General features: G+C 37.1%; 1 protein-coding gene across 5 annotated transcripts in view; it reads right to left on the reverse strand.

Annotated features, from left to right (window-relative positions):
- CBLB (Cbl proto-oncogene B) overlaps nt 1-14,495 on the reverse strand; it is a 222,142-nt gene that overhangs the window by 23,035 nt on the left and 184,612 nt on the right. For 3 of the 5 annotated variants that reach the window (XR_014302290.1, XM_082696878.1, XM_082696876.1), the window contains exons 15-18: nt 13,504-13,601; nt 13,257-13,388; nt 10,521-10,661; nt 2,218-2,337 (exon numbers count right to left, since the gene is read on the reverse strand). Coding sequence is in view for 3 of the 5 variants with exons in the window: in XM_082696878.1 (XP_082553004.1) it covers nt 2,218-2,337; nt 10,521-10,661; nt 13,257-13,388; nt 13,504-13,601 (491 nt within the window). In the remaining 2 variants the exon portion in view is untranslated. The remainder of the gene's footprint in view (nt 1-2,217; nt 2,338-10,520; nt 10,662-13,256; nt 13,389-13,503; nt 13,602-14,495) is intronic. The other 2 variants (XR_014302291.1, XM_082696877.1) reach the window with 1 other exon arrangement.

The following is a 14,495-nucleotide window of genomic DNA, read 5'->3' on the forward strand; positions in this document are numbered from 1 at the left end:
TAATCTGCAACAAAGGCAAGAATATAAAATGTGAAAAAGTCTCTTTAATAAGTGGTGTTGGGAAAACTGGACAGCTGCAAAAGAATGAAATTGAACCATTTTCTTACATGATACACAAAAAAGAAACTCAAATGGATTAAAGACCTAACTGTGAGAGCTGAAACCATAAAACTCCTAGAAAACTTAGGCAGTAATTTCTCTGACATCAGCCTAGCAACATTTTTCTAGCTAGGTCTCCTCAAATAAATGATTGGGATTTCAATGAAATAAAAAGCTTTGGCACCATGAAAGAAACCATCAAAAAACTCCCCCCAAATTAACATACTAAATGGGAGAAGCTATTTGCAAATGATATATTTTATTAGAGGTTAATGTTCCAAATATATAAGAACTTCTACAACTCAACACCCCTCCCCCCAGATAACAAGAGGCAGAGGACCTGAGTGCATTTTTTCAAAGAAGACACAGAGATGGGCAACGGACACATGAAAAAATGCTCGTCACTAACTGCCAGGGAAATACAAGTCAAAACCACAGTGAGATCACCTTGCACCAGTCACAATGGCTAGAATCAAAAAGAGAAAGAACAAGTGTTGGTGAGGATGTGTAAAAAGAAGCCCTCCAGCACTGTTGGTGGGAATGTAAACTGGTACAGCCATTGGGGAAAATAGTCTGGAGGTTAAAAATAGAAGTACCATATGATCCAGTAATTCCACTATTGTTATTTGCCCAAAGAAAACAAAAGCACTAAATTGAAAATGCACCCCTATGTTTCTTGCAGCAGCATTATCTATTAATAGCCCAGGTATGGAAGCAACACTAGTGTCCACTGATCAATGAATGGGTAAATATGTGTGTGTGTGTGTGTGTGTGTGTGTGTGTGTGTGTGTGTGTGTGTGTATACAGAATATTTCTCAGCCATAAAGCCATAAAAAAGAATGCTATCTTGCCATTTGTGACAACATGGATGGACTTAAATACTATTATGCTAAGTGAAATAAGTCAGAAAAAGACAGATGTATCTGATTTCACTTATATGAGGAATCTACAAGAAAAACAAATGAACAAAAAAAACCCTAAAAGCAGAAACAGACCCACAGAGAACAAACTGATGGTTTCTAGAGGGGAGGGGTGTAGGAGGATGGGCAAAACTGGTAAAGGTGTGTGGCTTCCAGTTATGGAATCAGTAAGTCACAAGGAAAAGAGGTATAACACAGGGAATATAGTCAGTGGTATTGTAAGGACACTGAATGGTGACAGAGGGTAGGTATGGTGAGCACACCATAAGGCATGGAGTCATCAAATCACTATGTTGTACACCTGAAACTAATGTAACATTGTGTCAATGGTACTTCAACCAAGAACACTGTGTGTTCAGCATAACACATACATCTGCTACTCTCCTTCCCTTCTACACATCCACTCGCCAGCTATCCACCTATGCAACAATCATGCACTGGGCACTCTTGTGAACACACGGGGACATAGCAGTGAAGCAAGCAAGACTCCTATCTTCAAAGCATTAATATTCTAGCAAAGATAGACAAATAACAAATCAAGCAAACAAATGAATGGCACTGGGAAGTGACAGATGCACTGAAGAAAAAGCACAAGATCCATACAGAAAATGACTGGTATGGTCTAGGGAACCATCTGAGCTACGGTGTAGGGGAAGGCCTCCCCAAGAAGCACAACAGCAGCATTTCAGTATCAATGGGCAGGAGCAGGACCGGTATTTACAAAAATGGAACCTCCTCCTGCCCCATTCTACTTAACCGTGGCCAATGGAACACTGTGGCACAGCCCTTTGAAAATTAATACTTTGGTGCTGATAGTAATTCTAGAGATTTCTTCCTTTAGTCAAAAAATAAGAGAATGCAGCATTTTGATGCACAAAGAGATTTTTCCCACTTCTCTTATCTGGTAAGGCAAAAACAAAAGTTAGAGAATGAATACATTCTGAATCAGAATATGTGCTTTACTGAGTGAACAAAGAAAATATGAAGGTATCTTTTCTTTCCTATTTCATGAGGCAGTTTTGTAGGCATTCCTCTCATCATACAAGCTTTATAAGCAAATTGTAAAGTGATAAAAATACTTTTTTTTTAGGCTGGCAGTGCTTGTTAAGTTATATAATGAACAGAAAGGTGCTCTGAAAAGCAAAGAGCACTATAATGAACATTAAGGAAGCATTATTACTATTATTAGCCAACTCACCTGAAGAGGAAGGAAGCTGATCATAGTCCTGCGATGTTCTGTTGGATTTGACATTTTCACCTGGTAATCTCCTAGCAGGAGGCAAAGGAACTTGGCCACTTGCTGGATCAAAAAAGGGATCTTAAAAGTAAAGATAATTTTCGAATTAAAATGATTATCTCTACGAAGTGGGTGAAGAAAAAACATTCTAGAAAGAGTAAAGGTTTTGAAAATAAATTAGAACAAGAACTTCATGACTGATATTAACCATCTTCTAATCCTATTTTCTAACTTATTCATTACTTGCTCAGATAGGCTCTTCCCATTTATTCCTAGACAATACGAAGTACTAATTATATATTTTTCAGATCTTAATTATAAAATTCTTGGTGATAAAAGCTGCTTTGAATTCTTATGTTCTGTTCCATTCTATCCTGTACTATGAATAGAAACTGTTGCAAAGTAGGGGCGCCTGGGTGGCTCAGTCAGATAAGCATCTGCATTCAGCCCAGGTCAGGATCCTGGGGTCCTTGCATAAAACCACAAGGGTCCTGGGACACAGCCGTGAGTCTGGCTCCCTACTCAGTGGGGAGTCTGCTTCTCCCTCTGCCCTTTCTCCTGCTCTTGCTCTCTCTTTCTCAAATAATCTTTTTTTTTTTTTTTAAGGAAACTTGGAAATTTAAAAGGAAAAAATGTTTTGAATTTTGCCTGTAAGAGTCATTATCAAATCAGTTAAACTCTAAGTGTTAGGCATAATCTGTAAAATGAATCTGACATTTGGGATTTGTGAGAATTAAATGAATCCATGTGTGTGAAATCTCCTGTATATACAAAGTGCCTTTTAAACTACTACCTCATTGGGCTTCTTATGGTAAAAGTCATTTTTAACTAGGTCACTAGAGAGTAGACTCAATTGTTAAAAAATGTGCTATTAGCAACATTAAGCTTTGCATATACAGTAAAAAGTGATATTTTTAACCACCTTGGTAATCAGAATGGGGGCTTCTGCAACAGTGCAAATTATAAATTATACACAAATTAAAAATTACTTTGTTACTTTTAATGACATTTATTAACTGGAACCAAAGACAGAAAAATAAATTTTGTCAGTGGTACCATATTAAATTATTAGGACAATAAATCTGTTTTTTTTTTAATTTATTTTTTTTTAATTTTTTATTTTTTATAAACATATATTTTTATCCCCAGGGGTACAGGTCTGTGAATCACCAGGTTTACACACTTCACAGCACTCACCAAAGCACATACCCTCCCCAATGTCCATAATCCCACCCCCTTCTCCCAAACCCCCTCCCCCCACCAACCCTCAGTTTGTTTTGTGAGATTAAGAGTCACTTATGGTTTGTCTCCCTCCCAATCCCATCTTGTTTCATATATTCTTCTCGTATCCACTTAAGCCAAAAAAAAAAAAAAAAAAAAAATCTAACTGGTTTAAAATTAGTAGTCTATGGATTTAAATCCACAGAACTGGTTTCATTTTTGAGTACATACACATCACCTCTGCAATGTCTGGTTCACTGATAATTTATTTAGCCATCACTTCTATCTCTGCTCCTCTGTTTTCTTCTCTCATATTACTTTCTTTTATGTCTGCCAGCATCTCCAGAGTTATAGTAAAAAGGAGTGTTATGTTACTCATCATGTTTGAATTATATCCCCTGACACAGAGTACCAAGCACACTGCTTGGCAAGTAGCCTAAACATTATAAATATATGCTTTTAACTATCAAAATAAACCAAAACCAATTTATATTTTTCATAAATTCAAAATCAGTGAAATCTGAATTGCTAACATAAGATTAAGACTGTAAATATTAAGGATCCAATTATATTTTATTTTAAAAAATTTATTTATTTATTTGACAGAGACACACACACACACACACACAGAGAGATCACAAGTAGGCAGAGAGGCAGGCAGAGAGAGAGGGGAAAGCAGGCTCCCTGCTGAGCAGAGAGCCTGATGCTGAACTCGATCCAGGACCCCAAGATCATGACCTGAGCTGAAGGCAGAGGCTTAACCCACTGAGCCCCCCAGGCGCCCCTATTTCATTGTTTTAACGTCCCTTGAAGTTTATCATTAAGAATACATAAGAATTTGATTATTTAATAAGAAAATGAACACATATTTATACTAATTTTTAACTAGATAGCCTAAGTCAAGAGTTGAAGTCTTTGATTATTACTTTCCCCATTTTGAGTACAATAATTATCCCTAGGTTTGCTGGAGGCTTTCTGACCTAAGTAAGGTTATTTAACTTGCTTTCATTAAATTCAAGCTTAAAATTAGTGTTAGATTTTGCACTTTTGGAATTTGAAGAGTCAATGGTTCAGCATCATTAATTTTGCTGAAACATTTTAGGAAGCAATGAGAAGATAAATCAAACCCCATGCAACAAATGTTAATCTTTTGATTTGGAAGAGTAAAGTATTTGGAACTAGGTATGGTGATTTCTGCCCAAGTTTAGAAATTTCCCCAAAGATTTAGATTTGAATATTCAATAAAACCTACCCTCCGTTATTGTGCATTTTAAGCGTCACTGATATAACATTAGGTCTGAGGAAAGATTGCTTATTACAATAATACACTTAAAAAAATTTCTTTAGGGGTAAATGTAAAGGTTTGTCAAATATACTTATGCTGTTACTAATCGTGCATTTAAGACTAAACATTGCAGGGTCATAAATAGACTACAAAGTATATAGTTGTAGGATATTGCTCCATTAAACTACTTTACTTTAAAAGTCCCTAGGTACACTGAAAATATTACCATAAATAGCAAAATACTTAGTTCAGTTCTGTCTCACTACCATCTGTGTCTTCCTTCATGCTAAGTTTGCTACTGGTCAGGTATAGGGCATACTGGACTTCTAGGGCAAGTTGTAAAGTTGAAAATATTCATGCTTCGATGGGAAGATACACAACCCAATTACTACAAACAGTACAATAACCACCATCTCCTGATAAAGAAAATTTGAAAAGCAATCAAGTTTTTAAAAATAAGTTCTTCAAAAACTAATTAAAGTAAAATGTTATATCCACAGTTAGAATTAAAACATACAAATTGAAAATACCATAGCCAATGCACCATTTACATAGTAATAAATGTTTGAGAAATGAGTGAATAAACACGATGGGATTAATCTGTTCTAAAAGTAAAGTACTATTGCCTGTGATTTACAGTATGGTAATGCTAAATTGAAATTTTAATACTTAGTTTAGAGATTATAAAAATCTAAGGAAAGACTGGGAGGAAAGGTTTGCTCACTATAAAAGAAGCGGGAAAATATGTATTGATTGAAATTATGCTGTGTAAGAAGGAAACCTATCAAATGGTTATAGGAGGCGGCAGTATGGAATGTTTTTCTTAATTCCTTTTTTTTTCCTCCATTATCTGAAACACTTCCCAAATATTTACTCAAGTGTAGAAAAAGAGGAAATAAAATTGGACAGTTAAAACAGCGGCATCTTTCCTGCAGGACTGTCCAAAAACCATCTGAAAGATTTATCTGTTATCCTCCAAATTAAAAAAAAAAAAAAAAAATCAAAGCAGGCTCTAATTGTTAGAGGGGTCTGAAGAGTATTTAGGTGAAACCAAATTCTTTCCTCTTTGTGGCCCTCACTCTTTAACTTGCATTCATAAAATCCCTACTAGGTAGTGATCCGCTCACTGATTAAATCCTCCAGGGTTAGAGAACTCACCACTCCTCTGACACAGTAATTCTTTAAAAAACTGTTTAAGAATTCTTACTTTAGGAAATTACAACGACATTTTTATTCTTAATCATCCTTCTCACTGGTCTGTCCTTCAGAGGAAACACTGAGGAAATCTAGTCCTTCCTTCACAGATACTATAACTAGACACAACCCCCAGATATATATCTCTAAGGTCGTTTTGCTCATTAAGCACTGTAGTTCTTTTAATCCAGTGTGGTTCCTGCAGTCAGGTATAAACTCCCTTTACCACCCCGGCTGCCCTCCACCATGAATACCCCAACTCGGTATTTCTCAAAATTGAGCATGCCTCACAGTCCCCCAGAAGGCTTGTGTGAAGATTGCTGGGCCCTACTCCCAGAATTTCTGATTCAGTAAGTGCTCTGTGGAGCTTAAGAATTGTAATCTTAGGTAAATCCCCCAGTGACACTGATGGGGCTGGTTTACAGACTACAATCTGAGAACCCACCACTGCTCTAGCCCGTCAGTCCTTCAACATCTCACCACAGCGGTCTCCAGGCCAGCTGAGCACAGACCTCCCCTCACTCCTCCTCGGGTCTGAACTCTGAGTGCAAACTTCAGATGGCAGGAGCTCCCTTGGTAGCCACATGGTGATGGTGGTTCATAAAGGTCACAGTTAACACAACCACTCAAATCCTCTTCAGTAACTCTTGCTAAACCACTCAAATCCTCTTCAGTAACTCTTGCTAATGACCTAAATATCCTATTTTACTTATGACCTTGCATTTTTGGATGGAACTGGACAATATTCATTTAACTGTAATCAAGTCAAATGTTTTAGCTTTTTGAGTTGAATTGTGACTTGAGATCGGATAAGGAATTCAAAAGAGATTCCAGGTTAGAATAATAGTGGAAGCAAGGTTCAATGAGGGCTGCTGGATATGTTGTGTATTTTGTGCACTGCACAAAGACATGCAGCTATGGGAATGAGCAGACTGTAATACAGCCTTGGCTTTGTTCCTGGAGCACTAGCCCTGGCACAAGGGGATAGGATGGGGGCCGCTTTCAACCCACTGCCACAAAAGAAGTGTCCTTTTGTAATCTGAACAAAGGCACAGATACGCTAGCAAAGTATAAAGCCTTTTTTTGAAGATTCTTCAGGTTTTGTTAGGATAGGACTAGCCCATCCGGAATAGATGCTCAGGCACAGCAGTGGGCATGACTATTTGCTGAAAGAAATCTTGCATGCAGGCTGAAAGCGGAAAACAGATAAAAGAAGCATCAGAGCCGTGCCCCTGCTTTGTTTGCTCCCATCGTCCTGCAGGAGTCCGGAGGCTCCTTCGCAGAAACACAGGACCCTGCAGTTTGAAAACTGTTGCTACACAGAAGTCAGTGGGCTTAGAAGGCTGGAAAGGTGAAGCTGACTCAAGTGTGCAAGGGCACTAAATGCTGGGAATAAAGAGGGAGGTTTGATAAGGGGTTTAACACAACACCGAGAGAAAAGCAATCTTTCTCTCTCTTTTTTTTAAAGACATCTATCTTTTGTCTTCAAGTAGGGACAATTATTTCATTAAGGAAATCATAATCTCAAACATGCCCAGTAGGGGTTTACCGTTATACTAGACTAAAATCTTCCCGAATGAACAACAGGGAAAGCAACAGCTGTACAAAACTCACGCAGTTGCCTTAAACACGGCGGTCCCCTCTGCTTCTCCTTATGGCTCTACAACTAGCGAGTCACACTTTCATTTATCATTTATAGAGTGTTCTTTAATGAAGTTCCCTGAAATAAGAGTGAAGAAAGGCCACAAATCTTCTACTTTGGATGCATAATGTATTAAATCGTTTGCAAAATGATACTTAAATATTTATTTATGGGTCAAAAGAAACCTTCATGTTCTATTAGTATGTAAGAAGAATTAAAATAGTTCTTTGAAAAGGAGGAGATCTAACATATGTGGGTCAAGGAGATTAAGAGAGTACAAACTTCCAGGTATAAAATAAATCACGGAGACTCAAAGTACAGCGTAGGGAATAGAGTCAATAACACTACAACACTGTATGGTGAGAGAGGTGACTACATTTATTTTGGGCAACACTGAGAAGCATATAGAATTACTGAATCAATATGTTGTATACCTGAAACAGTGTAACACTGTAAGTTAATTATGCTTTAATAAAATATAAATAGACTTGATTAAAGCAGTTGTCTTTTAACACCTCAGTGGGTTAAGCTGCTGCCTTCAGCTCAGGTCATGATCCCAGGGTCCTGGGATGGAGCCCTGCATCGGGCTCCTTGTTCAGCAGGGAGCCTGCTTCTCTCTCCCCGCCTCTGCCCGCCACTCTGCCTGCTTGTGTGCTCTGACAAATAAATAAACAAATAAATAAATAAAATCATTAAAAAAAAAAGGCAATTGTCTCAATGGATCTCATATAGGATCTGGCAACAGACTAGAAGTTTGTCACGTTATTGATAAGAAAGGCTGGAAGAGGAAAAGAAGTTACTATTTTTTTTTTCTTAGAAGTATTTATTATCAAGAGATGTCAACATTATGGAGAATGGAATTAGACTCCCCACATGTACAAAAGGAGGCCAAGAGACAGTCAGCAGGTCGCAATGAAACACCTTGTCCCCATACAAGCCTCATTTTATAAGTCAAGGATGACTGTTGCTGAGCTGCCTGCAGCCAAGTAAAAACAAAACAAGCAAAACCTCTATATAAAATAAAATGGTTTATACAACTTTATCTAATAAAAGGGGCATTTTCATTTTGTAATCTTTTAAGTAATAGCGATAATATTTTTATGAAGTTTTTTTATGTAAAGCATAATAAAGAATAAAATTATAACTAAAACATTTTACAATTAACTCTTTTGGTTAAAAACAGGTAAACGTGTGTATTTGTGTAAAATGTTCTCTTCCAACTCCTGGAAAGCTTGACTTAATTTTAAAAAGAAGGCACTATGTTGGTTTTTATTTAATGGGGCTTAAATCACATAAATAAAAGGTGATAGATACCTTGTAGGAATCTGACCAGAGACTTACACAGAAGTCAGCCTTGGGAAAGGTTAACTAAGGTTTGGAGTGACTTTTTTTTTTAAATCCTTGTATAAAACAAAGATTTGAATAAGTGAAAAAGATTGCAAATGTCATTGGTGTTTATAAGAATGAATAGGAGCCTAATAGTTTTTTGTTGTTGTTGTTAAGATTTTATTTATTTACCTAAGAGAGAGAGCCAAGGAGAGGGGGGAGGGTCAGAAGGAGAAGCAGACTCCCCACTGAGCAGGGAGCCTGAGATACAAGATATGATAGGAGACTCGATCCCAGGACTCTGGGATCATAACCTGAATGGAAGGCAGATGCTAAACCAACGGAGTCATCCTGCCACTCCTAGGAGCCTAATAGTTACCATGCTTTCTCCTTGGATTAGAAGGGGTATGGCCCTCACTCTTTGATTGGTAGTATCCAGTGAATTCATGGATGCCAGGAGGGGAGGGAGGCATCTCATAGTGCGTGTGACACAAAGGACAATTCAATCAATATTTACTGATGAAAAACTAAATTCAAAATTATATCTTAAAAAATGAATCTCTTTTAGAAGCTGAAGCTACCTATTCCAAGTTATAGGTGTATAATTTGTGTGTCTCATCCATAAATCACCTCAAATCTTCTAAGTTATTAAACTGAATGGAAAAAAAATCTAGGATCATGAATACTAAAGGTGAATGATAATGGCTAAGTTTCCCAAGTTTTCACTGAGACACAAAGGCAGCCCAAGGTCAAACTAAGCACTTATAAAAAATTTTCAAATTTATTTAATATAAAAATGTCAGGTCATTCTTAAAAAGAAAATTTTTACCCTATGTTTATCCAAACCAAATTGAGACAAAGGTTTCTGAGCACAGTTCACAGTCTCACCAACATGACAGATTGGAATAGTTAATAACCGTAGATTCAATGTAACTGATTAGTTTTTTCTGAAAGTTCTGACTAGTGGAGTGGATGGCTTATGATAAGTCTCTTTGTTTTTATTTCTATTCCTCACTTTAAAGGCTAAAAAAAAGAGTTATGTTTTAATTTTTCCATGAAAAACAATAATTTGCATTAAGATATTAATAACGAGGGTAACAATAAAATGCAGCTATTTCAGAAAAACTTATCTACTGTTTTTGCAATAATGCAATTTACCAAAACATTACATTTTTGAATACAATTATGACCCAAAGCCATAGCCAGTAAAATTAAAACTTACTAGGAAAAAAATACGACACTCAGGATCGGGAGAGTCTGAATTCTGTCCTCATCACTACTCGCCCAACCATGGAGCCCTTTCGGGTCTCAGGGATGCCTTCTGTGGCACAAGGATGTTATAAGGATTGGACGAGTTCTACAGCACCTATGACTCCGACTGCTTCTAACATTTTTGTAATCCTTTGCATTAAATCAACCAATTGACAAGGAAAGCTACACAACTGCTGGTATTTCCTACCCAGATTTTCCTGCTAGAGAGTTAGAAAATGGTACATTATGTCAATTGGTACATTATGTCAATGTTTATTTGACAGTACGATCCTAGAAATATTCTTGCTTTAGGTGAAAAGTTTTCTTTGGCTTTTCCCCTCTTACCTGAAGGAAGAAGGAAAAGGTCCTGTCCTGAGGATGGTCGGCTGTTGGAGCCGGGAGGTTTTGAGTGTTCGATGAGGCTGTGTCTTGCGGGAGGTGGGGGAGGTGGGAGGGATGGGGGGAGGGCATCAAAAGCATCTTCACCTGCATTTGAAGAAAGGTCAATATCAACAGCAGAACTTCATTAATGAAAACACAGCATCGGGCCAAAGTTATGATTGATTTTCTCTTGCTGCTCATAAAGAACTTCACCTGCAGGGTTTATCTCGCAGTTTACCAACTTTGAGAACGAAAGCTGCTTATTTTCTGGGAGTGTCTGAAGAGAAACACAGGCACACAAACACACATGTACATGTGCGAACTTTACAAACTCCTAGGCCTTTCTGGTAAAAAGCACCACTGCAGGTTGTGAAAGAGCTTATTATCTACTTGTAACCTTTATCATGTTAAGACACGAAGTTTGAACTAAAAATTATTATAGGTCATACCATCAAAACAGAACTTCTTATGTAACAATAAGAGTTCACAGCCTCTTACTAGAAAATCACACTGTGCACAAGAAATTTAATGTCACAGAATAGATTATCTTTTAAACTTTATTCTTCAGGATTTTAATTCATTTAAACTAATGTTCCATATATTTCATTGTCAAAATACAGAATATGTACCTATAGTAGAGGAATGTATTTTTCTATTTATCAGATATCTCTAAAGAGGAACAGTTAAATACAGAACTCTCTCCTGTGGTCCCCAAACTACTTATATTTGCATATTTCCCAGCTTTAGTAACTACAGAATATTGTAGCATGCTTTTATGTCTACTTATTTTCCCTTGCCACATCTTACTACTCTACTCATATTTTCCCCATCTCAATTCTTTAAAACAATAAAACTGCAATGTATGTATTTTTGTAAGTAATCTCAAATACTCTGTGAATAAAACGGGGTATAAGCAAACATCTACATATTCCAATAATAAAAATTCATGTACTTAAATTTATTGACTTAAGCCAAAGGTATATTTTAGAGAAAAATAGTTTTTATCATCCATCCAACTTGCCTTACAAAACATATTCAAAGTATTTTCTCTAATGATCATAAGTCTTTTCCTAACTTAAAATATTTGAAGGTATGGGGAGGGGGGAAGAGAGCTTTGCTATCCTTCCAACCTTCAGCGATCTGCTACACTCATTATCTTATTCATCCCAAATCTTTTTTTTCAGCCCCTAAATGTCAGGTACCATGCTAGGCACATGGGTAATGTGAAGATCAAAATCACAAGGCCCTGATGCAAGGAGCTTAGATTCCACAAGAAGATCTAAGAAAAACTTACAAAGAGGTATGATTCACAGGTGAGAGGGTCTCAGGTCTCAAAGAGAGAGCTCTGCATTGTCAGGGGGACAGGAAAAGTAGAAAGCGGTATTCAGCCAGGTGTTACAAGAACAGAGAGGCCTGGCTATCAGAGGCTCAAAAACATTTACTCATTAAATGCAAGGACGGTGTCTTCCAGACAGAGGGAATAGCATAAAGAGTATAAATAAAGCATGAGATGTGTGTGAAGAGCGAGAGGAAGGCTGAGTTACAAAGACAGGTTGGAGCACTGATCTGCATTGTCTGATTCGGTAGTCACCGTCCGTATATGGCTGCTTCGTTCAAATTAAAAGTCAGTTCCATCCACAGTCGCACAGGTGAATGTATAGATTCTTTACATCACCACATAAAGTTCCACTGGAAAATGCTGATCTAGGTCATTTAGACTTGGGTAACAAGTCAAAAACCGGCACGCAGGAAGAAGTGGGAGGGAGGAAAAACCAAAACAAAACAGGAACACCCCATAGGTAAAGAAGTTAGCAGTTGCCTGTAATTGACGTAGGTGGGAATGAAGCTCTGAGCACGGAAGGCGCGGGAGCCAAAGACACTGCAATTACACAACTAGAAACACGAGGTGATGGTGCTGGGAAAACATCAAAAAGGTCATTTGACAGTTCTGGGTGTCTAGCAATCGATTCAGGGAAGCTTACAGATGGACCTTCATCAGACGTTATGTTATGGTGACTTGTTACTGTGAAGCCTGAAGGTGTGCGGAGATTCTGTCTTCCTCTAGAAACAGGGTGAGAAGCTTCCTACCTAGATTTAATAAACACAGATACCAGCACCAGCCAGCTTTTACATACACGTGTACCTCCACACATGCACACACACAGGTACACACACACACTTTTTATCAAAATTCAAACCAAGAAGACGGAGATTCTCTGTATGTGTAATTGCAGTGATTATAAGACAGAATGTATTTCTCAGTTCTTTACAATAGAATATTTAATTTCCCATAATGTAATTAGCTAAGTAAGTGGAAAGGGGCCATGTTATGCTGAAAGAAAGAGTAAGTACACATTCATTAGGAATTGTACTTAAAGAAAATCTCAGATGAGCACTTCAGGTCTACTAGAACACAAGGGCTCAGGGGAAGAAAGGATGCTCTCACAGGTTTTTTAGACTGCATTTAGTAAGTGAAGAGAGGACTTGATAAAATGCAGATTGATGGGCAGCCCTGTACACCACTGCTTCAATTATGTAAATGGAATGAACCCGAGAGCCACCACTACCTAGAGAAGCCATTCTAATTCAGACAAATTCATACCCTTGTAAGTCTGTGTTACACTGAAATCTGGTAATTCAGATATTAACTGAAAGAAGAGGCAGGGTGGCTTGTTTGAAAATTGTTTTAAAGGTTTCAACCTAATGGAGGGATGAGAAGATCATAATCAGAGGGCGTCCTGTTGAGTGAAGAACCATGCTTTGGATTGTCCCGAGTTGGAGGCCTGGCAGGTGGTAATGGCACTGGATCAGAGGCTGAATCAAAAACATCTCCTAGAGGATAACACAAAATCTTAATGTATTTTCAGTACAACAATGGCATGGAATTTTGCCTTTAAATTCTGACCATTAAGATGTAGAACACAAAGAGAATACGTTTTATACATACCCTTTAAATATATGCCTAATTCAGGAATGTTTGATTTCTTCATCTCTGAAGATGTACCATGGGTTCCATTCAATATACAGTGACCATTATCACAAGACCTAAGGCGGAGATCAAAGGACAAAAATCATAAGGAAAACTATTTTCTTTTTAAAAGTAATTTGGAGGGTGATAGGAACTAGGAATCCTGCTCATATGCTAAAGCTTGAAATTAAATATAATTTCCTTTTTTGGAAATTTTTACAAAGAAGAAGTAAATATCTTATGGAAAACAATCTTTTTTTAAAGTGAAATCAAGAATTACAAAGGCCACAAAAATTACTGATAAGCTAAACAAATCTGTGAAAATTAACATATATTTGGACAAGTTCAATGATACCTTCTCAAGTTTTTGCAGTAAAACATGTAGTAAGGCTAAAATAAATATGTAATAGTCCCAATGACTTATTTGTTGATGGTATGTAACATAGTATTTCTGTAATTTAAGCTTTCCTTATAATAAACTAGAGCCCATCAAAGAAGAATTATTAAATGTTCTGAAATTTCATTAAAATTCTGATCGGCATATTTGAAGACCTAGAGTCCATGTTAGAATTTCACTACTGCTATGACCGAAACTCCCAGCACTTCAGATAGCTGTAGAGAACAGACTTTGGCAAAGGCCTTGGGTATACAACAAACATTTTAATCTGTTTGTCTGCAAAGGATAATACTTATTTAAAAAGTATTTTTATTGTTTGTATTAATATACTGGAATCCTACCATTTGCATAATGGACAAAACTGGGGTATTAGAAGATAGCAGGAAGAGAAAGTACAAAGCACATTTTGTCTTGAGAATATAGCTGTGTAACAATGAACTCTCTGCTCACCAAGTTATTCTGTTCACAAAAAGCTATAGGAAGCAGAGTTTATATTTTCCTTTACTCTGGTTTACTCTAAATTCTTGGGGCATAGTAAAAGTACATACATAATCGAGGAGATAGTGGACATTTA

This window comes from Mustela nivalis (genome assembly GCF_964662115.1).
Source record: "Mustela nivalis genome assembly, chromosome: 1".
Lineage (NCBI taxonomy): Eukaryota > Metazoa > Chordata > Mammalia > Carnivora > Mustelidae > Mustela > Mustela nivalis.